The sequence below is a fragment of the Centropristis striata genome, chromosome 11, assembly GCF_030273125.1.
Source record: "Centropristis striata isolate RG_2023a ecotype Rhode Island chromosome 11, C.striata_1.0, whole genome shotgun sequence".
In the NCBI taxonomy this organism is placed as follows: Eukaryota; Metazoa; Chordata; class Actinopteri; order Perciformes; family Serranidae; genus Centropristis; species Centropristis striata.
Window position 1 is genome coordinate 37,048,128 of NC_081527.1, and position 25,400 is coordinate 37,073,527.

Sequence of the window (25,400 nt, forward strand, 5' to 3'; positions counted from 1 at the left end):
GTTGTTAACCCATTTCTTGTTCCCTGAAAAAGGCCTACTTGTATAATTCTGAAATGTACATTATTTTCCAGTTTTGGTTAAGCTTACCTTTTTTTATTTACCTCTGGCAGTTCACCACTTACCTTTGGACCCTTTCAAGCTGTTCATTTGACTTGAACTGCTTGAATTTCAATAAAAAACTGGAAAAATTGGGGTGTTCTAAAACTTTTGACCGGTAGTGTATTTATAATAAGTTGTGTTTTAGAGAAAGGTGCAGATTAACAGATGTTAGAAATGTCAGCTTCTCATTCACACAAGTTTACTTCACAGATTTAGGTCCCTCCTGTGTTAATATTCAGTTTGAATTCAAATTAAACTGAGTGAGTTTGAGACAGATGGCAAAATGTATACATATCTTCAATATGTTAACATATTCTATTTTATTTTTCAATTTTTTTCTATATTTTATTTATTTATTTTATTTTATATTGTTACTATTTATAATTACATATTATATTATATATTGTATACTGTACTAGTATTATTATAAGGGCCTCGGGGCAATCTGGCAAATTTTGCATTGAAATGAATGGGACGGCCGGAAAAAAATGAGCGAAAAAGAAGAATAATTGGAGATTTTTAAACGTCTACTCCTCCGGCATAATTTCACCTAGAGACTCCATTTAAACTTTAAACAGTAGACACAAGTCTTGTGTATTAGTGTATTAATTTGCGTTTCGATAGGTCATATAGTTTTTTATCAATCCCTGTTCAATGACCATGATCATTTTTGGAGGAATTCTGAGATTATAATGGGTGTGTATTGCACGGAATGTTCGTGTCACAGTGTGTGACATCATCGCCAGAGTGTAGAGGGAGAGAAGAAACTGTCAAAAAATAAATTTGAAAACTGCGCTCCAGGACGCAAATTTCACTCTACAGAAATAATTTATACATAGAAACGTAGGAAAATTAGTCTTCTCCCTCACAATCCTCTGGTAAAGCTGTCAGAGTTATAGTTTGGGCGTAGGACGCACAGATGATCCACCAACACCACCAACAGCCTCATTGGCTCCCATATTAAAAACGCAGGAAGATTTCAGAAAAAGGGACATTTAACAGTTTTTGTAGATCGCTCTAACAAAGCTATTTTTTTCATTTTTCTTAAAAAAAAACATATGTAGACGTTCAGGAAGAACTCAGGACGCTCAAAGTGAAGTTGGTCTTGTCCTGTCACGTTGTTTGTGTTTTTGCTTCACCATATATCTGTGCTGAAATCTTGTTTCCTCACTTCTTTTCTCTCCTTTCCATTCCACTCAGATCCAGTTCATTCCCTGTCTGGAGTATCTTCTTCTTTTACTTCTTCTGGTGACAGCAGCAGTGATCATCTGCTGCAGAAGAAGCCTCCCAGCAGCAGCAGCAGCCTGGTCTGCCAGGCGGACTCGGCCTGTGGTTCGGCTCCTCGCTCTCCCAGCACCTTACCTCGGAGCTACATCACTGCTGCTCGTGTCGGCAGCAGGGACAGCCAGCTGGACAGCCTGATGATGCAGCACTCTGATGTGGAGAGGAAGAAGGAGGTGTTCCTGGATCACCTGAGGCAGAAGTATCCTCACCATGCGGCCATTCTCATGGGACACCAGGACCACATGAGGGAGCAGGTGAGTTTTAAAACTGTGCTGCACTGTAAAAAAGGTTTGTAGAAATAAACTCTGTCAAATACGCGAGATGATTTCTGGGGGTCGCCAAATAATTTTGGAAGTCAGCTCTGTCTCCACTGTGTTAAAGTGTTCATGTGTTAATGTGTTTTAGTCTTTTTGGTCACTTAATGTCTTTTTTTGTTCATTTTGGGTCTTTTTAGGTCGTTTTATGTCTTTTTTTGATCATTTTGTGGTCAATTTGTGTCTTTTTTGGTAATTTTATGTCTTTTTTGATCATTTTGTGGTCAATTTGTGTCTTTTTTTGGTCATTTTGTGGTCAATTTGTGTCTTATTTGGTCATTTTGTTTCCTTTTTTTGGTCATTCTGTGACTTTTTTTAGTCATTTTGTGTCTTTTTTTAGTCATTTTGTGTCTTTTTTGGTCAATTTGTGTCTTTTTGGTCATTTTGTGTCTTTTTTTGGTCATTTTGTGTCTTTTTTGATCATTTTGTGTCTTTTTTGATCATTTTGTGGTCAATTTGTGTCTTTTTTGGTCATTTTGTTTGTTTTTTGGGTGATCTGAACTGTGCGTGTGAGATTGTGTTCAGTGAGCGGGGGTCACGGACAACATGCATGTTAAATTGGGGGTCGCGACTCAAAAAGGTTGAGAACTACTGGTTTAGACGAAGTGCACTGTAAAAAAGGTTTGTAGAAATAACAGTAAAACTCTGTCAAATACATCAGAAATAGGGTTGCAAAATTCCCGGAACTTTCAAAGACGGAAACTTTCCATGGGAATTTAAGGGAATTAACGGGAATTAATGGGAATTAACGGGAATTTATGGGAATAAACTGGGAATTTTCAAAATTGAAGGTTGGCTCTTCTTAGGGAACTTAAATATAGTTGAGGAAAGTATATTTTAGCATAATCTTGTCATTCATTCACACAATAAATAACAATAAATCTGTTGAAATATCTGTTGAAAACATTTTGTATGGATGTTTTCTTATGACTTCTGCTTATATTTATGCTTGTATATAATATATTCCCAATTAGTTCTCCTAAATTCCCATTAATTCCCATAATTCCCATTATTCCCATGGAAAGCTTCCAATATGGAATATTTCCAAAATTCCCAAGCTTAACTTCCCATGGAAATTTATCGGAAATTTTCCGGAAATTTTCCGGAAATTTTCCGCCCCTTTGCAACCCTGATCAGAAATAGGGCATAAAATGAAAAATTGTATATCACCGTATTAGACACTTTTAATTACCGTAAATCAAAGAAAAGCGCAAAATTTTTACTTTTTTCTGTCATAAACTGGAAGAAACACACAGTTTTGCTGTAAAATACAACATTTTCATGCAAAATTTACGGAGAAATACCATGATGTGTGAATGAATGACACAATTACCCTAAAAATAACAGGATTATTCAGACTAAATTACAGTTTTTGCTGATATTTACATTTAAATTTAGAATAGAAAATCCACTCACTGTCATTTTTACGGTGAAGTTCTGGCAACCACAGCTGCCGGTATTTTACCGTAAATTAAACAGATTATTTTTTACAGTGTGCTATGCATTCTCTTCTAGTGTTGAGCAAAAAGAATTCGGAGCAGGATGTTGTTGCCCTCTATTGACTTTTTCTCCACCAACAGTGGCGGTTCTAGACCAGTTTTACTGTGGGGGCCTAGGAGGGGCCAGTGTTTAATCAGAGGGCACATTAGAAAACGGCAAAGATGATATTTAAGCATTCAAAACCTTTATTTTATTTATTTTTTTATCTCATTGAAGTATATTTGGAAGATACACATTTTTATACACTACTGGTCAAAAGTTTTAGAACACACCAACTTTTCCAGAATTTAATTGAAAATGATGCAGTTTAATGTCTCAGTGTACTCTGAAATTAATGCACATTTGCAACATTTAAAATACTTTATCGAGCATGATAGTGTTTTGAAAGTAAAAAAAAGATTCAAAATCACATTTTATGTTGGACTAAAGGACTAAAAAAAGACACAAAATGACAAAAAAGACACAAAATGACAAAAAAGTCACCTAAAGACACAACATGACTAAAAAAAGACACAAAATGACAAAAAAAGGACACAAAATGACAAATAAAGACACCTAAAGACACAAAATGACTAAAAAAAGACACAAAATGACTAAAAAAAGACACAAAATGACTTACAAAGACATGAAAAGAATTCAAAAATGGACAAAATAGCCCAAGACTCCATAGAGTTAAGTTGTTAACCCATTTCTTGTTCCCTGAAAAAGGCCTACTTGTATAATTCTGAAATGTACATTATTTTTCAGTTTTGGTTAAGCTTACCTTTTTTTATTTACCTCTGGCAGTTCACCACTTACCTTTGGACCCTTTCAAGCTGTTCATTTGACTTGAACTGCTTGAATTTCAATAAAAAACTGGAAAAATTGGGGTGTTCTAAAACTTTTGACCAGTAGTGTGTATATATATATATATATATATATATATATATATATATATATATATATATATATATATATATATATATATATATATATATATATAGGCCCATCATATATTTTATGGGAAACGGCAAGCTACCTACAAATATTGCCCAGAATGCATTGTGTTCTACAGTATAATACCTTTTTAATGGAAAACAGTATGTTACTGTCACAATTTGGCAATTCGAGATAATCAGATAATCAGATAATCAGATAATCAGATAATAAGTCTGAGGTGGATAAAAAAAAAATCCATGGCCATTCTCGGCTTCCATAAGATAATGATTACCTTCCATTGTTTTATTTCAATGAAGCAGAAGCATTTATATGGCTAATATTTAGTTGTATAACTTATTGGCCCGTGTGTCAGAGGGGTGGGGGCGGACTCCTGGATCATAGGTGTCATGCCATAAAGATGTCAAGTCGGATTGTTCCGCTCGTCAGACTGGTAAAGCCAGCATTATGAACTGAGGTGGAGTCTTGTTGTAATAGTGCACCATCACACAGAGAGGTGGGGTTTCTCTCTGCACCTGACTCTAACACACAGAGAAAGTTCCTGCAGACATAAGAAAAGTCCGATAGAGACGACAATAACATTTAAAAAGCTGGGACTTTTATTTATTTACCTCCTTAACTCGTGTTATCTGGTGTAAACAAGCCGAATTAGGATTTTATAGCGACAATCTGCTCTGCACGCATCTGCCTTCAGGTAAGCTCGTTGAACTTCTGATTCCGCCCACAGCGACACCAAACACAACGACTTTTTAACAGTTAAAATAAAAACATTGCTTAGAAAGTTGCCACGCTAAGCAGGAAGGTTTAAACTGTGTGTTAACACACCTTTATGTAGCTACACGTTGCCAAGCCGGATTAACGAGTTACTGTATCAACATCTCATGATGCGGGTTGTTCTCTGTCTGCTGTCTGACACATTAAACTTAATTTAACAACACTCAGTTTTATGTAGCGTCGATCAGCAGTGGTGGATCAAGTTTTCAGATCCCTTACTTAAGTAAAAGTACTAATACTACAATGTGAGATTACTCCAGTACAAGTAAAAGTCCTGCATTCAAAACCTTACTTGAGTAAAAGTACAAAAATATCAGCATCAAAATGACCTAAAAGTAAAAGTACTCATTATGCAGAATGGACCCACTCAGGTTTTCAAATATATTATTAATTATTGTTTTTGATGCAATTATCTAAACAGTGGTTTATTTCTCAAGCCAGGGCTCATTTTAACCACTAAATATACTGTTATGTGGTTTAATTTAATAAAATGTGTAATCACTTTAAATTGATCATGTTTTTTATGTTAAACCTCGACCTGAAAAGTAACTAAAGCTGTCAGCTAAATGTAGTGGAGTAAAAAGTCCAATATTTGCCTCTAAATGTAGTGAAGTAGAAGTATAAAGTCACATAAAATGGAAATACTCAAGTAAAGTACATGTACCTCAAAATTGTACTTAAATACAGTACTTGAGTAAATGTACTTTGTTACATTCCACCACTGTCGATCAGTGAACATTATCCAAAGCATATTGTCACCCTGTTAAAATAAATTGTGTAAATTATGTAACTTAAGAGAAATAAATGACTTGAAATTATTTTTTAAACATGCCTTTGTGACTGAAGCAAGATATGGTAACACTTTATTTTGAAGGTGCTGTCTGACACATTAAACTCCATTTAACATCACTCAGTTTTATGTTGCGTCGATCAGTGAACATTTTCCAAAGCATATAGTCACCCTGTTAAAATAATCGCCTAACTAATTTTTTCAAGTTTTGCAGGAAACAAACATCATAACATATGACATTTATTGATCATTTCACTCCAAAAGGATGTAACAAAGGATGGCTATTGGCATAGTAATAACACTGTGTGTAAATTATGTAACTTAAGAGAAATAAATGACTTAGGGTATGAAGCAAGATATGGAAACACTTTATTTTGAAGGTGTCTACATAAGAGTCACACAAGCCTGTCAGAAACATGACATGACAAGTATCAGGAGCATTAATGTTACTTCAAAGTGTCATTAATGTTCATGACACATCCCATGTCATGTTTATGACACGCTCATGTCACTCTTATGTAGACACCTTAGAGTAAAGTGTTACCAATATTAGTGTCAACAATAAAACACTGATAAACTAAACTGATAACTAAACAATCTGCCTCTAGCTCTTCTTTGCTGGGTTCTTATCTGATGCCTATGAATGTGGCAAATGGTCAAAGAAGTGATGATCTTAAAGGGGTAAAATCACATGATCTGATCTGATTAATCTGATAATCTAATCTGATAATATTGAAATTTGCATTCTGGTCAGTATAATGAAAGACATCTCCTCTTCCCAGTCTGTTCAAAGGCCTGGCACACCACAGAAGCTGGGAATAACATGTAGTAGAATAGTAATGATGTTCTGAATACTACACCTGCTGCTGGAGTTTTAACATTTCACTCCACCAGCAGACAGGCCATGTAATTACTATGAGACATAAACTAAGTTTGGCACCTGGTCAATTTAACATCAGGTGCAGGGTTCTAACGGAGTTTTGTAAGCTTTTAGATTGATTCCCTTTGGTTAACTTAACTTTAAGGTGATAAGTTGCTGACATTACTATTATTATTATTATTATTATTATTATTAATATATACTGTAATATACTACTATTATTATTATACTGGCCTTATTTATTATTATTATTACTATTACTATTATTATATATGTATATATTATATATCATATTATTTTATTCATAATTATTTTATTTATTTTTATTTTATTTTATATTGTTACTATTTATTATTACATATTATATTATATATTATATACTGTACTATTATTACAATTATATACCGTCTAGTCTCTATAGCATTATTGCATCATATCATCAGTATAATTATAATTACCATCATCTTGCCAACCTACCAACTGATCTGCTTTTTTTAACTTCTTAATTGTCCTTGTTCTATTCTGTGTGGGGGTTTTCTTCTATTGCTGTTTTTATTTATGCTACCTCAGTATTTTATTCTATTGTATTTTATTGTACTTGAATACCGGACTGCTGTGACAACCGAATTTCCCTTCCGGGATGAATAAAGTAATTTATCTATCTATCTATCTATCTATCTATCTATCTATCTATCTATCTATCTATCTGACCATATGCCAGCCATATTACAAATGGTTAAAGCTTAGACTCCTTATACTTTTTATTGTGTATGAGAAAAAATAGCTTATAAAAATACTCTTTTGTATTTGAAAATACTCTGTGATTCATATTTTAACACAGTTTTCCCATATAAAGGGGAAAAAAGGAAGCACATGTGTACTTTTATACCCTCATTTTATGTAGCGTCGATCAGTGAACATTTTCCAAAGCATATCGTCACCCTGTTAAAATAATCGCCTAACTCATTTTTTCAAGTTTTGCAGGAAACACAAAAAACTTCACCAAAAGTGTAACATATGACATTTATTGATTATTTCACTCATGTAACAAAGGATGGCTACTGGCATAGTAATAACACTGTGTGTAAATTATTTAACTTAGGAGAAATAAATTTTAAACATGCCTTTGTGACTTAAGCAAGATATGGTGACACTTTATTTTGAAGGTGTCTACATAAGAGTCACACAAGCCTGTCAGAAACATGACATGACAAGTATCATGAGCATTAATGTGACATGACACATCCCATGTCATGTTTATGACACGCTCATGTCTCTCTTATGTAGACACCTTCAAAATAAAGTGTTACCAATATACCAATATTAGTGTCAACAATAAAACACTGATAAACTAAACTGATAACTAAACAATCTCCCTCTAGCTCTTCTTTGCTGGGTTCTTATCTGATGCCTATGAATGCATGTATGTATTTTGTATTTGAAAATACTCTATGATTCATATTTTAACACAGTTTTCCCATATAAAAGGGGAAAAAAGGAAGCACATGTGTACTTTTATACCCTCATTAAAACGGTTGACTACAGCAGTAGTTTCAGCATCTGGTCTATTTCCAAGTGAGGAAACATTGGAAAAATATCAAATACATACCATACATATTTCAGCCAGCAGACTCAGACGAGGAGTCTGTTGTGCACCAAAACATGCAGCTAGCAGATGCATCATAATGGAAGGGTGGTTTCTTGTTTGTTAGCGTGTTAGCTTGTAACTGGCAGTTGCTGGTGCAGTGTTAGTGGTTGATAAACATACAACAATATCTGCTACATAGTCTAGACGGATTTCAGAATAAAGGCCTCCTATAAGAAGTGAGGAGCATTTATGGGTACAAGTCAGGAACCGGCCTACCTTACATATCTCAAGGGTGCTGAGTCCAAAAAAAATGGTTCCCAAGTGAAATTTTGAGTTTTTGACCTTCTCATTTGTATATCAAATGGCCACCAAATTGCCCATCTTGCTCAATCATTGGACCATTTTCCCCTTAGTTTTTTTGTCAGTAGGCAATCAAGATGAGGAAATGAAGTTTCTGGATCTATAGTCTAATGTCAGAGCAAGGATATAGTGGAGGCTCAGTGGCTTTTTTATGCATATACATATGCAAAATACCAACTGGAACATTTAAAAGTGATATTGATTGAATATTTATGTCAGCCTTAAAAAAATGACACAAATAATGCTTAATTTCACCTTAAATTTTTTATTTTGCACTGAGCCTCCACTATATCCTTGCTCTGACCCTAGACTATAGATCCAGAAACTTAATTTCCTCATCTTTGATTTCTTACTTACAATAAAACTAAGGGGGAAATGGTCCAACGACTGAGCAAGATGGGCAATTTGGCCGCCATTTTGATATGCAAATAAGAAGGTCAAAAACTCAAAATTTCGCTTGGGAACCATTTTTTTGGGATTCAGCACCCTTGAAATAAGTAAAGTAGGCCGGTTCCCAACTTGTACCCATAAATGTTTCCATAAAATGTGTCCATAAAACTTCTTATAGAAGGCCTTTTTTCTGAAATCCGTCTAGACTATTATGTTTGAATCTCAGATTGTAGGAATGTGCACAAACATCTGTCTCAATCTGCCTTTTGTGGAAAAATGTGAAAACACCTGTAGTAACAAACTTTGCACAGATACATGCCAGCATAGTCAAGGTCAGACATTTGAGACGATATAAACAATGCATTGTCATGCATAGAGGGTGAATAGTTCAGTTTTTGCAGTTGTTTATATAGCACGAAAAAAAAAAAATTAAATACCACTAGCACTTTGGTATAATGCTGGACAAAAATGAATAAAAAACAAGCCAGCTGAGGTTAACATTTGGTGAAGAAAGGGTATCCCAGACAAGAAAAAATTAGGTGAGAAGATGCCAAATATATAATTGAACTAGAAAATTTCCTCTGGGGAAATTCTGAAAGGGCCACGGGGGCTACTGCCGGTGTGTGTACACTATGATGAGATTCTTCAGAGATTTCAAACTATGCCCTTTAACCTCAAAATGTGTGTGTGTGTGTGTGTGTGTGTGTTTGTGTGTGTGCGTGCGCGCGCATGGAGCGCAGTTTTCAAATTTATTTTTTGACAGTTTTTTCTCTCCCTCTACACTCTGGCGATGATGTCACACACTGTGACACGAACATTCCGTGCAATACACACCCATTATAATCTCAGAATTTCTCCCAAAATGATCATGGTCATTGAACAGGGATTGATAAAAAACTATATGACCTATCGAAACGTGGATTAATACACCGATACACAAGACTTGTGTCTACTGTTTAAAGTTTAAATGGAGTCTCTAGGTGAAATTATTGTTCTTTTTCGCTCATTTTTTTCGGCCGTCCCATTCATTTCAATGCAAAAATATAGAGTCATATATTTACGGCCACAAGCGGGATTTTTGGGGGCGCTGTTTCTTAGTTAGGAGAACAGTAAGGAGACCCAGTTAAAAGAGAGAGAGAGAGAGAGAGAGAGAGAGTGATGAATATTAATATTCAATTAAACAAATTATAATTAAATTGGACATAAATGTATGTCATAAATTCATTTCTAAATATTCCTTTCCTTCATTCCTCCTTATATCTATTCTTTTTTAACTTATATCTTATAGTCAACTTTTCGTGTCAGAAAAACAGAAACCCTTTTTCAGCTTTGTGAGGGGCATTTTGTGGCGTCTTCTCCTCTTCTTTTTGTTGTTGTTTTTTTCAACACAAACCACTGCACACAGTAGAGCCGCTGCAGCCAAAAGCTGCTTCTCCTCCGTTTTGTCCATTTTCACTAAGAGCATGAGGGGGAAAAATTGCTAAAATAACCTAGTTGTAGTCTTGTAAATAGCTACCCTGCAAGATTCACAGCCTGTCTAAAATTTCAGTGTGAAACTAGGCTGTGACTAAAAACTCTAAACACTTGTCTTTAGATGTGAGCAGGTGTGAGCCGAGAGATTTCCGGGAGTCTTTTCCAAATCTTTTCAAAGTCTTCTGATGTGTAGGTAGCATTAAGAATAATCTTTGCTTCTGCTTTTTTAAAATTAAATATTGAGGTATACTTTGTTCAGATAAAAATAAAAAGTTCTTATCCAGGATGTTCACCTTATAAACACTACTAATCCAGCTGAGCTGCAGTGACAAGACACATTCTTTTCCCGCTGGAATGTGACTCATGTTTAGTGGCACGTGACAGCTCTGAAAACCATCATAAGAGCTTCTTTTCAGCTAAGCGTGGGGGCGAAGTCATCTGGCTTGCCAACTTCCCTTAGGTCTGTAATTAGCGGCCCTCAAAACCTACAAACTGTGTGTGTCAGAAACACTTAGCAGGATTTTACACGGTTGCACAACAAAAGTGTGTGTGTGTGTGTGTTTCATGTCTTTGGATTTGAGTGCTTCAGGCAGTCTGCAGTTGTTTTCCTTTCTGCAGTCAGCTTGTAGTTTGTTGCTTGTAATGTGACGGAGCCGGAGCGATTTATTTTAAACACAGTTTGAGTCGTGGTTTGAGTGACGATGTGTCTGCTGTGACCTTTCATTAGTCCACTCCTCCCTCTGCTCAGGTACATAACTGTGCTTCATGTCAGCAGGAATCATATTAAGTCATTTTGCTGTGTGTGTTTGTAGATGTTTGGGTGGGGCAGCCACATATTTGCACACTGTTGAAAAGTCTGAGCAAGCGCCGGAGGAACTTCTAACCCTCAGAGCCATTCATTTAGTCAGTCATTAGTTGTTAGTTTGAAATCTTTAGTGTGTTTATATAAATAATTATGCAGGCTGCTAGAGTCTTTTAAATGAGCTGTTGTGTACGCTTTTGTCCTTCGGTGCACATTTCCTGCTTGTGCACAATGTACAGTAGGCCTGCAATAACAGCAGGCCTATGCTATGACAGACAGTACAAACTTTTTGTTTAGAGCAGAAATTAATCTGATCTCACTGGCTCGTCTCCCTCGACCTCCCCCATGAATAAAACGCTGCATTACGTAAATAATTGTTGAAGCAAATGACCACATTGAGTCTGTACCGCTATTTAACTGCATTTCACCATAAGACACTGTGTATTATTAGACTGGACTAAAGGAAGATGACTTTGCACAAGTGATAGATTGCAACTGGGATTCCAAAAAAGTTTAGACGCTGTAAATTATACATAAAAACAGAATGCATCAGATTCAGAACTCAGAGTGTATCTATCTTTAAAAGCAAGAAGTGTGTGTGTGTGTGTGTGTGTGTGTGTGTGTGTGTCTAGGGCATATCCTGCTGACCGTTAGTCAGACTGACCTAAGTTTTCGTATGTGGCTGCACATGGCATGAAGGTGTGCATCCTCGAATTTGAAGATTTTTCAATTCATTTTTCAAAATATCATTATTGATGTAGGACGTGTTGCAGCATTGCACTGTTTGCATGATCAGACACCTTTTAGTGTAGCTCCGCCCCATTGTGTGATCGGCTTACACCTGGTCAGTAACACTATTCACTCTGTATTTCCACCCTGACTCATCTCATCTGGAAGTCTATTTAGCCTACCTATCTTTAGGAGTTTTAAAGTGCGCTACAAGGTTCGATTTTCCAATAAAATTCTAATAGTTTCCAGAGGGTTAGGGTTAAGGTGAGGGTCTGTGTTTCCTTTTACTCCTCTGTGCTCTTTCAAGGTAGTTTCCTTTAGCTCTGTGCAGGTCATATGAACCTATTGTATTTACCTATTTTGCCTTCTTTCCTACCTGAGAAGCGAGCGCTATTTTAGTCCTTTTTTCTTCGGTCAGTGGAACCGGCCTTGTTTTCTTTTTCTCAGTAAGTTATGCGTTTTAGTTTAGTTCTTTTTTCAACTGCTCGGCAGAATGTTTTGGTTTTTGTTGACACAGTTGTGAGTATAACTAATGTGTGTTTTGTTGGTTGTCTTCTCCGTTCCCCTTTAATCGCTTGTGATTTTTGTAGATGCCCTGCTGGGCAACTGTAAGATTCCCCCTGGTCCGCATGTGTCGTAAAACCCCAATTCCCCTAACGATCCCCTATGTTCATTTATTTTATTTTATTTTGTATAGTGGCTTTGCCTGAACTTTTGTATCTGCAATTATTAACTAAAACAACACCACATACATTGAGTTACATGTTACTACTAATATTTAAATAAGCATTGTACAAGAAGGTGTGGTCTACGTTTAGTCTCTTAAAAAATGCTGAAATGATCAAATTTGGCTTTTCCTTTTATTTGATCAATAATTGAATAATCTAAATCATAAACCCAGGACCCTCTAGCTGTGAGGCGAGAGCGCTACCAACTGCGCCACCGTGCCCCCCCCCCAATCATAATCATAATTGACGGATTAATTGTTTATCAAAATAGACATTTAAACTCAACCTAGGAGGACAGCAATAGTGTTTACAATGTAATGTGTAATGTAAATGTAATCTCATTAATTACAAAATAGGATATTCTTTGAATTCCAAAAGTACCATTTAGCCAGTTTTTCCAGAGCAGACGTTAGTTGAATAAAAGAAAGTAAAGTGGAATTATCACATACAGGCCTGGGATTGTCAGCTTTTTCATGTGTGGGTTAGCGGTGGTATTTATTGCATGCTTAAAAAGTAACAATTCTGATTTATCGACTTTTCATATATTGAATTTGTGAATGCAACTGCAACTGGTGGAAGGCAAAGTAAATATTAACACCTGAAGTGAAATCAAAGGTGTACTCGAACTCAAGATAATGATGTAATTATTTATACAGATATGATTCATATAATAAACATAAAGTCACATTGTTGAAACTTAACCATGTATTTATAGCAGATCTTTGTCTGTGTTGACATTAAATGTTAGGTAACAAAGTAAACACCATAAAATACTGCGCTGTTCCAGTTTAAGTGAAACCTTTGTGGAAACTTTGGACCAGTTTTTGATTTAAAATGGATTTTCCTCTTTCTGAGATCGGTGAACAACACATTTATGTGTTCAGCTTGTAAACCAATACTTGAAGATGTGCTTGACCTTAAACTGACTCTTTTTTCTTTCACCTCTTTTGCAGACTACACGTGCTGCAGTGTAAGAGTCGAGCTTTGTGGACTTTCAAGTGTTGTGACACACCCTTTTCTGTCTGGCAGCCACATACAGTAGTGCAGGCTTCAGGGTAGCATAATAATAATAATAGGCAAAAGCAAAAAGCAAAAGTCCTCTTCGTTTCATCAGTAAACGATGATAAGTGAGTGGCTGTTGAAGCATTTTCAGCACCTAGATTTAACTTCGTTAAAAATGACAACTCTTTTTTATTTTTAAAACATGTGTTTATTAAATTTTTGTTTGCAGATTACAGCTAGTCAAACAAGACATTATTACATGCAACAAAGCAAACTTTTTCTCCCTATTCTCCCTCCCATCCCCTCACCAAATAAGTATAAGAAAAACACGGTGTGACAACTCTGAAAGTTTGAAGCCATCTCGTCATCGTTCAGACTCGCTGTCCTGATCTTCATTTCCATGACACTGTTCTCCCTGCAGGACTAAAATGCTCCTTTACTTCTTTTTTATTCCATCCAGGCCAGGAGTCCCTGGCCCTCTGAAGGCCCCCCCTGTGCAGGTGGGCTGGGCTTGGTGGAGCAGCAGGACCTTCTGGCTCCAGAGACCATGTCTGATGGAGAGGTGCTGCCCCCCACCGTCCCCTTCACCAGGGGCTGTAAAGCCAGAGCAAGTCTACCTGTGGGTCGGTCAAGTGGTCAGACAAGGGACAGACTACCTGGTTGGTACACACACACACACACACACACACACACACACCATTACAACTACCTTGTTGTTCTTCCTGTTTGCTTTTGATTGGACAGTGCTACAAATGTTTCCTACCACCAGTGGTGGAATGTAACTAAGTACATTTACTCAAGTACTATACTTAAAGACAAATTTGAGGTACTTTTACTTTACTTGAGTATTTCCACATTTGCAACTTTATACTTCTACTCCACTACATTTTAAAAGCAAATATTGTACTTTTTACTCCACTATATTTAGCTGACAGTTTTACGTACTTTTCAGGTCGAGATTTAACATAAAAACATGATCACTTTTTTAACTTCAGGTAATATTTCGAGAAAAAAGTTGCAAATTTACTAGATTAAAGTGGCAAATCTACAAGAAAAAAAGTCGCAGATTAAGAGATTTAAAGTGGGAAAAAAGCAACTTTTTTCTCCCAGATTCATCTGCGCATTTTTTTCTCGTAGACTTGCCACTTTAATCTGGTAAACTTTTTTTCTCAAAATATTATTTTTGTATGTTGTTTTTTTTTTTTACACATTGGTGAATCTAGGAGAAAAAAGTTGCTTTTTTCCCACTTTTTTCTCGTAAATCTGCGACTTTTTTCGCGCAGATTTGCCACTTTAAATCTCTTAAATCTGCAATTTTTTTTCTAGTAAATTTGCAACTTTTTTTCTAGTAAATTTGCAACTTTTTTTCTCTAAATATTACCTGAAGTTACCAAATATAGTTCTTTGCCTGATAAAGGGTTAAGCATCATCAAGTGACCAATTAACAATGTAAAGTTCAAACTTTTTTGAACTTTTTATTTATTTATTTATCATTTTACAAAACTCCAACCTACACACGTCCCTAAATGAGTCAAATTATGCTGATGGATTACAGCTCTATTACACACACACACACACACACACACACCTGTACAGTCTGACTACTTCTACAAATAAATCTTGAGGCCAGAAGGAAACAAGGTGCTATGACTGCTCTGACATCATATCTTAAACTTGTGCAGGTATCTTACCTATAAATACGTTTGCCAAGATATGACATGAATATCTGCAAATCCTATAGAAAATGTGGTCATGGTGAAAAAGTATATATAATCTAAAAAAATATTGTCAGTTGAAACTGATGGCTAAACCTGCCTGGATATTGTGCTATTATCATTTACAACAACATACACAAGCCTCTGCTATATGAAATAAATATCATGTTTTTGTGTGTTCTTAGCACTCAGTTAGCATTTTAGCATTTGTGCGTGAAACACTGCTGACCCTTTGTGTGTGTGTGTGTGTGTTGTCAGGTGTGTTGTACCTGCAGTATGGGGAGGAGACCAAGCAGGTCAGGATCCCCGCTGAGGTCAGCAGTCAGGACTCCTTGCGGGCTTTGTTTGTCACGGCCTTCCCTCATCAGCTCACCATGAAGATGCTCCAGTCTCCCAACATGGCCATCTACATCAAAGACACCAGCCGCAACGTCTACTACGACCTGGAGGACATCAGGTGAGAGCCTTTTCATGCACCTGCACTGCAAAAAAGCCAACTTGTATTTTTTGGCCTAAAACAGTGATTTAAGTTGGTAAAACTTGGAAATATAAATTATTGATATTTAGGGCAATAATGTAAGTTAGCACAACAAAGGAAGCCAGTTGTCTGCTCAAAATAACTAACGCTAACTGATGCTAGCGGCTAACTTATGCTAGCGGCTAACTGATGCTAGCTGCGCTGCTTGTTACAGCTACAAGAGTAGCCATTAGCGTATCAATGCTAACTCAAAATTGTGGTCGCAACATTAGCTGACATTTCATAGCGGCGTTACAATCGTGCCAATTCAGCACATTGCAGAAGTTAGCAGAAGTAAGGATTAAAAGTTATTACAATGTAAAATTATAAGTCAGTACAACTTACAGTTGAGTTGAGAAAAATCTGAATTCAGAGTTGAGCAAACTCAAAAACAAAACTTAAAATATTTAGTTTAATTGTCCAACTTAAAATTTTATTGAAGTTTGTTGCCTTGAAATTTTGAGTTCACCCAACTTTTCTTTTTTTGCAGTGTGGAACAAAATGTCTTTTTTGGGAGTTTATAAAACCAATAAATGCCATATTGATCGATTTCTTTACATAGTACTATATAAATCCGTAATAAAGTGTTGTTGTTGTACACTAGCCGTTAGCTGTAACAGCAAGATGTCCCAGTAATGTATCTGGTCAAGAATGGATGTTGTTGGTTTATTGCTTTCTCTTTGAATGGTACAGTCTTAACTTGCATTTGAAGATGCAGCAAAGAACTGTGATTACATTTTCCTGAAAAAAGTTGCAAATTTACTAGATTAAAGTGGCAAATCTACAAGAAAAAAAGTTGCAGATTTAAGAGATTTAAAGTGGGAAAAAAAGCAACTTTTTTCTCCCAGATTCACCACTTTAAATCTCATAAATCTGCTTATTTTTTTCTCATAGATTTGCCACTTTAATCTGGTAAACTTTTTTCTCAAAATATTATTTACGTATGTTTTTTTTTTACACATTCTGGCTGTATGTAATATCCTCCAATATTCTCTAGGGTTGAAATTTGGAATTTGCAAGTATTTCAATGAGTGCCCTATTAAGGGTTAAAGTGATGAATCTGGGAGAAAAAAGTTGCTTTTTTCCCACTTTTTTCTCGTAAATCTGCGACTTTTTTCGTGCAGATTTGCCACTTTAAATCTCTTAAATCTGCAGCTTTTTTTCTAGTAAATCTGCAACTTTTTTCCTAGTAAATTTGCAACTTTTTTTTTCGAAATATTACCTGAAGTTACCAAATATAGTTATTTGCCTGATAAAGGGTTAAGCATCACCAAGTGACCAATTAACAACGTAAAGTTCAAACTTTTTTGAACTTTTTATTTATTTATTTATCATTTTGCACACTGCAGACCAATTAGATGGTAACAGACTTACAAAAACTAGTCTGCTCCTTTATAAAGTAGAAGTCAGGTCCCTTTGATTACTAACCGATTACAACATGCACAAACAGAAATACAGTATGTGAATGGTGATTCTACATATACGTACTGATAGTAATCCAGCTATTTTGTCCCTTTGTGGGACTTGACACACACTTTAAACTGTCACTGTTTGTGTTCTGTTCACCTCTAGAAACATCACATCCCACTCCTGTCTGAAGGTTTATCATAAAGACCCAGCACATGTGTTCAACCGCCATGCCAGGCCTGCAAACGCAGAGGGAAGGGTGAGTTATACCCAAATATACATCAACTGTTTTCAACCAACCCATTCTCATCTCCAACACGTCCTGATGCTTGGTCAGGACCCTATATATACTATAGTAGCAGTTTGAAACATGCAGAACACTTGCTTAACCCTTCATCAGGCAAAGAACTATATTTGGTAGTTAGAGTCAGGTAATATTTCGAGAAAAAAGTTGCAAATTTACTAGATTAAAGTGGCAAATCTACAAGAAAAAAAATTGCAGATTTAAGAGATTTAAAGTGGCAAATCTGCGCGAAAAAAGTTGCAGATTTACGAGAAAAAAAGTGGGAAAAAAGAAACTTTTTTCTCCCAGATTCTCCACTTTAAATCTCAGAAATCTACGCATTTTTTTCTCCTAGATTTGCCACTTTAATCTTGTAAAAAATTTTCTCAAAATATTATTTACGTATGTTTTTTTTTACACATTCTGGCTGTATGTAATATCCTCCAATATTCTCTAGGGTTGAAATTTGGAATTTGAAAGTATTTGAATGAGTGCCCTATTAAGGGTTAAAGTGGTGAATCTGGGAGAAAAAAGTTGCTTTTTCCCACTTTTTTCACTTTTTTCCCTCTTGCTGTGAGGCGAAAGTGCTAACCACTACTACCACCATGTAGCCCATTAATGTTGTGCATTTCACAAAACTGTTTAGTAATTGCAGTTAGGGCTACAAAACTACTTGGTTGGTTGTTGTTGGTTAAGTTTAGATACAGGTACATCTCAAAAAATGAAAAAGTTCAATATTTTTTGTCAATCATTTCAGAAAGTGAAACTCATAGATTCGATAGAGCATTTTCAGGTAGCTTCACCAAGATCAGATTTTTTTGCATTGGAAAACATTTCCAGAGTAAACTGTCATAATGAAACATGACAAAGACATTTGACTATCTTGTTCATAAACATGGTGTCAGCACTTTTCATCTTGATGACACTTTCATTGACATGAATACTTGCTTTGAGGAATGAGCTATGATCCATTTAGAGCAAGTGACACGCTTTTGCAGTTTATCAACTAGGTTCTGCAGTTTGTGCTAATTGTCTTGAGAAATGCATTAACTGTTGTGCAAATGTAAATAATGATGTGAGAAATGCACCAAAGTGACTGAGAAAAACTGTAAATAGATCCTGACTCAGTCATGATAGATGGTGTTAGTGTAGGTTACGTTCCCTGCAGCACGCTGCTGCGGCTCTGCACTGCACATGACCCCTGTGATCTGAGAGTCTCTGGGTTTAATGAGGCCACAGTAAACATGCAGTGATGCAGCTGCCTCTGGGCCTGTCAGCAACCAATGACAGGCCATTTGCATAAATAGATATCTCCATTTGTATTTATGCATTTATTATTTATGTCATGTTTTGTGTGTATGTGTGCAAATCAGGGAATTCTCAGATTCTCAATATAATTAGTGTTTGCTTGTTCAGCTGCTGACTCGTACGGGTTACTCTGTCTAACTCTGTATCATGATGGGGTTTTTTGGGGTTTTTTTTATTTTTATTAAAGTATTTATTTAATTTTTAATTTTTCAACATATAATACAAACACAAACAGCCGAGACAGACACCAAAAACAGACAGAAAAATAAAAATTAATTAATTAATTAAAAAATTTAAAAAAATTTAAAAAATTAAAAAATTAAAAAATTAAAATTAAAATAAAAAATAAAAAATAATAAAAAAAATAAAATTAAAAATTAAAAAAACCCAGGCAGTCAACCCAAAACGAGGACAACAACATATGCTCACTGTGACAAGTCCTTAATGTATCGAACGAAATAATCGCATACTAAATGGAAATTCCCTTTAACATGTTTTTTTTTTTCATCTTTTGAATATATGATTGCCAGGAAAAACAATGTATCATGATGTTGAAATCTCCAAACCACTTGCCTGAATGAATTTCATACATTTTTAATATGAATTGTTAAGATTTATAAAATATCACTTCCATCAAGATGTTCAGTCGGACTGCAGCAGATCAGAGACAAATAAACGTGACATTTTCACCTGCAGCAAAAGTCAAACTGCATGTGGCTTGCCCAGTTTATATTATGCTGTTTTATTCATGTTTTATTGTCTTAGCCTACTAAAAGCTCATGCGTGGCACTAGGGGGTGCTTTAGCATATCGCACCACCAAGAAAAACTAAACTTAGATATACAAGTTCCAGCTACTTTTTTGCATATTTTTGTGCTGCTGGTCTAGGGTCAGATCCACTCTTCTTCTTCTTTTGTTGTCAGGTAGGATGTCAGTCGCTTACGGTTGTGACATCACTCACACACGAGATTAACACAACATTGCACTCTTGGTGGAGATGGTTGGACAGACAGAACAGATTCTGATGATTTTACCTCTCAAATACACAAATTTACCTCTCACATTCACAATTTTACCTCTCAAATACACAATTTTACCTCTCACATACACAATTTTACCTCTCAAATACACAATTTTACCTCTCACATACACAATCTTACCTCTCAAATACACAATTTTACCTCTCACATACACAAATTTACCTCTCACATTCACAATTTTACCTCTCAAATACACAAATTTACCTCTCAAATACACAAATTTACCTCTCACATTTACAAATTTACCTCTCAAATACACAATTTTACCTCTCACATTCACAATTTTACCTCTCAAATACACAATTTTACCTCTCAAATACACAAATTTACCTCTCAAATACACAAATTTACCTCTCACATACACAAATTTACCTCTCACATACACAATTTTACTTCTCAAATACACAATTTTACCTCTCAAATACACAAATTTACCTCTCAAATACACAAATTTACCTCTCACATACACAAATTTACCTCTCACATACACAATTTTACTTCTCAAATACACAATTTTACCTCTCACATACACAATTTTACCTCTCACATACACAATTTTACTTCTCAAATACACAATTTACCTCTCAAATGCACAAATTTACCTCTCAAATACACAATTTTACGTCTCACATACACAAAAATACCTATCGCATTCAAAGTTTTACCTCTCAGATACACAATTTTACATCTCACATTCACTAAACCTCTCACGTCAACAATTTTACTTGAGTGTGAAGCACCCACCTTTTAGAATTTGTAGCTTTCTTGCAGCAACATCCATATTTAAACCTCTGTTGTGGCTACATGAGTCCGGACAGACATGGATATATATATATACACTGCAACTTGACTAGTAAGCAGAGGCTTAAAACCATAAAGCAGTAACTTGAAGGTTTGTCCCTTGTCAGAACCCTGCACAACAATTTTGTTGTCTGGTTGTGCCAAAAGTTGAGCTACTTTTTGTCGGATGTGCTGATGTTGGTTTGGAACAGTCACGAAGGTTATCAGCACACATTCTGAGGGCTTTTACTCAAACTAAACATGTTCCCCTAGTTTCATCAAGAATGAGACTAACCAACTGGAAATTACTTATATACACAGTAAATCTTCTTTTCACACAAGCATCATGTCCAAGTTTGTTCACCAGCCCACAGCCAGAGATGCTGGATGTGTTTCTGCTGCTTGGTGTCCTGATAACATGCTTCTGCTTTCCATCCATGAGCTTGAGATATCTGAATGTCTGTCAGAAAACAAGATAAGACAGATAAGATGCCGTCCACTATCTTCTGTTTATTTCTGCTGTTCACATACACAATAACAGACAGTCCAGTTAGTCTGTGGAAGGTCCTTCGTTCATTCCTCCATGTTATTTTCTACACAAACATGCTTCAAAACAGATAAGGCGGATTCCTGTACATGACTTTATCCCTTTAGAAATAGGAAAATATGGAAATGAGTGTTAGTTTGGGTATAACAGTTTTAAAGAGTCAGCAACAGATGAAAAATCACGTTCAGAAGTCATTGCTTATTTTATGAATCCAATATAGGCAAACAGGTGAAAGTCACAATTTTTATTTCACAGACCCAAACACCACACTAATTCTGAGAAATTCTATAAATTCTCTTTTCATTTTAAGTATTTAATTCACTCAGGAGCAGCCTTACCGCATGTTTATTTCATATAGACTATGTATGGACTGAGAACAGAAATGTTATATATTCATCTATTTTGTTATTGAGATGTGAAGTTTAAAAAAATACAAAATAACAAAAAACTGTCTGATATGCATACAGTAATAAACTAAGGAAAATAATTTGTAAATGTACAGTTTCACGAGAACAGGCTAAACTGGATGTATGTGATACAAACTGAAAACAAGCTGCTGCATGGAGCCGGTGGTGTTTTTACTGACTCCATGGTTGAGCTAGCAACAATGTTACATTGACTTTCAGCTACATAGCCACCATGTAAATATGTCAATGCATCACACTATCATGTCGCCTACAACAGTAGTTCTCAACCTTTTTGAGTCAGGACCCCCAATTTAACATGCATGTTGTCCGTGACCCCCGCTCACTGAACACAATCTCACATGCACAGTTCAGATCACCCAAAAAAGAAACAAAATGACCAAAAAAGACACAAAATGACCAGAAAAGACAGAAAATGACCAAAAAAAGGAAACAAAATGACCAAAAAAGACACAAATTGACCACAAAATGATAAAAAAAAGACACAAAATGATCAAAAAAAAGACACAAAATGGCCTAAAAGACACAAAATGACCAAATGACACAAAATGACAAAAACAAAAAACACAAAATGATCAAAAAAAGACATTAAGTGACCAAAAACACATTAACACATGAACACTTTAACACAGTGGAGACAGAGCTGACTTCCAAAATGATTTGGCGACCCCCAGAAATCATCTCACGACCCCAATTGGGGTCCCGACCCCAAGGTTGAGAATAGCTGGCCTACAATACTATATACCACATGTGTTCCCCATCATATGTGAGAGAGACGATGCTGCATTAAAGTTTAGAGCCAGTCGGAGCTGATTCACAGTTGGAAGGAGATTTGTTGTTAAATAGAATCTGTGAGAACTTAATTTGTGCGGGAAGAATCGTTTGATTGACAGCCTGCTCTCCTGGTGTAACTGGTCTGGACGTTACACTGCAGGCTCTATTTAACGCCAGACTCCTGGCAGTTTATGTGTTATGACACATCAGCTCCCTGTAGGTTTAGAGTTCAACGCCCTGTTGAAATGAAGAGATGCCACTCAGTCATACACCTCTCATTTACACAGCTACTGGATTATTATATACTGTGTTCATGCTGAGGTAAGTCGAATAACCTATATAATAACTGTATATTGTTTGGCAAATCTGTGTTTTTCTGCAGTTTTTAACAGGAGCTGCACAAGCTCACAGGTTACATAGGAGAAAGTGATCAATTGTAATTAAAACTGGTTATATATGGGTGTGGAAACCATTCTGTTTATGTGCTAAACCGCCAGGCATCGAGAATGATTGCTCAGACTAAAGTTGGTGCATCTGAGTCTCTTTTTTATCTTTTTTTTTGGTTAAAATGGAGAAAAAATTTAAGATGTCCATTAAACTCATGAATCACATTATGGTAATTGAATTGTTTCATTTGGTAACACCTGAATGAATGAAGTTCTTTCAAATTAATTTAAAATCAATTGTGTTAATCTAACTTATTAAATTAATTTGAAAGAACTTAATTCATTTAGGTGTTACCAAATGAAACAATTGAATTAAGTTGGTTCAACTATTTTCTTTTTTCAGTGTGTGCACTTTTTCCTGAGTTTGTAATACTGCAAATGCATAGGCTTTCATCAGTGTTGATAGATTAAACTTTGATTTGATTGACTAAAACAGACATTTATTTAAAGGAAATTTTTAATATTATTATTTTAACACTAAGAACAGTCCAAATATCAAACAAACAGCAGTAATAAGAGGCAGTTTTAAGTCCCCCACATGCTTAAACTACAGACAGCTCTCTCTCTCTCTCTCTCTCTCTCTCTCACACACACACACACACACACACACACACACACACACATTCATACACTGAGGCTACCCCAAATGGGGGGTGCGACTGCTGTCCCGACTGAGCCACAGCCGCCCAAACACTTTTGAATGAAATGCATGTTCAGGCCTGTTTTACTGGAAACTGATGAAAGGTATTCTAGGAAAGAGGAATCGACACGTGGTGGTGTAACCCCATATGAACGTGGGTGTGCTTTGTTATTTTTATTTCACAAATTAACTGCTGTTTATAAAGATGCCAGATTATTTATACATATTATGTGTATCAGGGTTGGTACGGGTGCTTGAAATCCTTGAAAATGCTTAAATTTTAATGTTGTATTTTCAAGGTTTGAAAAGTGCTAGGATTTTGGATAAAGTGCTTGAAAAAGCTTGAAATTCTTACTGTATTTCTCTTGCAATGACTATAGATAATCACATGTTCAATGAAAAAAATTAATTGATTATTGAGGTTAGCAAACTGTACTTATGGTTGTTAAAAGGGTAAAACCATCGCTGTTGGTATGGTTGAGTGAAATTACCCCTTTTAGCATATAAGTTCGCATCTAAAACATGCATCTTATCATGCATCAAATCAATATAACCACAGTGCTTTTATTTTGAAAAAAAATAGCAAACATTATCATTAGCACTAGAGCTAACAAGCACTTTTACTATAGTTAAGACAACAAATATAGCCACTAATTTATATGGCAGAATAAAATAAACGCACCCGTTTTACACTGGACGGCACCTTTTCAAAATAAAAGCATCACAACATTGTAAAACACCTTGAAAATGTAGCAGGATAATAGGAACCTTGCTAAAGGTCATTTACAGTTGTGTTTAAAATAAATGGAAAAGTGATATAGTGATTGGAGTATTTACTACTTTTTACTGCTATATTTGATTTACTCCACATTAACAGTCTTATCATAACATGTGTTCCTATCAGTAGCAGCTCAAAACCAGATAATTTACTATATTTTATAAAGCGATTACATTAATATTGAGCAGAATTTAGTTCCGAGTTTTGGTCCGGCTCTCTGCAACCTTCGTGGTATTGGTCATGTGGCCCCTTGGGGAAATTAATTGCTAATTAATATACTAATATTTGTCCTTAGTAACATAGATGTTGAAGGAAATAAGGTTTGCACAGCAGCAGAACTGGCTGTTTGTGCTTGTGGTCATTTTGTTTCCTTTTTTGGTCATTTGGTTTCTTTTCTGGTCATTTTGTGCCTTTTTTGGTCATTTTGTGTCTTTTTTTGATAATTTTCTGGTCAATTTGTGTCTTTTTTGGTCATTTTGTTTCCTTTTTTTTGGTCATTTTCTGTCTTTTTTTGGTATTTTTTTTCTATTTTGGTCATTTGTGTCTTTTCTGGTCATTTTGTGCCTTTTTTGGTCATTTTGAGTCTTTTTTTGGTCATTTTGTTTCTTTTCTGGTCATTTTGAGTCTTTTTTGGTCATTTTATTTCCTTTTTTTGGTCATTTTCTGTCTTTTTTTGGTATTTTTTTTCTATTTTGGTCATTTGTGTCTTTTCTGGTCATTTTGTGCCTTTTTTGGTCATTTTGAGTCTTTTTTTGGTCATTTTGTGTCTTTTCTGGTCATTTTGAGTCTTTTTTGGTCATTTTATTTCCTTTTTTTGGTCATTTGGTTTCTTTTCTGGTCATTTTGTGCCTTTTTTGGTCATTTTGTGGTCATTTTGAGTCTTTTTTGGTCATTTTGTTTCCTTTTTTGGGTGATCTGAACTGTGTGTGTGAGATTGTGTTCAGTGAGTGGGGGTCACGGACAACATGCATGTTAAATTGGGGGTCACGACTCAAAAAGGTTGAGAACTACTGTGCTAGACGAAGATGTTTCAAAAGTCTTTTAAGGCTGTTGTTTGTGGGAAGGTGGACAATAAGTGCATGTGAGCCAGTT

The 25,400-nt window shown here is 35.6% G+C and overlaps 1 protein-coding gene across 1 annotated transcript in view; it reads left to right on the forward strand.

Moving 5' to 3' along the window:
* The first annotated feature begins 1,310 nt into the window (after nt 1–1,310).
* LOC131981020 (sickle tail protein homolog) overlaps nt 1,311–25,400 on the forward strand; it is a 51,702-nt gene continuing 27,612 nt past the window's right edge. Inside the window, exons 1-4 of the mRNA XM_059345312.1 lie at nt 1,311–1,637; nt 14,110–14,308; nt 15,623–15,821; nt 17,454–17,547. Of these exons, the coding sequence (XP_059201295.1) occupies nt 1,521–1,637; nt 14,110–14,308; nt 15,623–15,821; nt 17,454–17,547 (609 nt within the window). The 5' untranslated portion in view covers nt 1,311–1,520. The remainder of the gene's footprint in view (nt 1,638–14,109; nt 14,309–15,622; nt 15,822–17,453; nt 17,548–25,400) is intronic.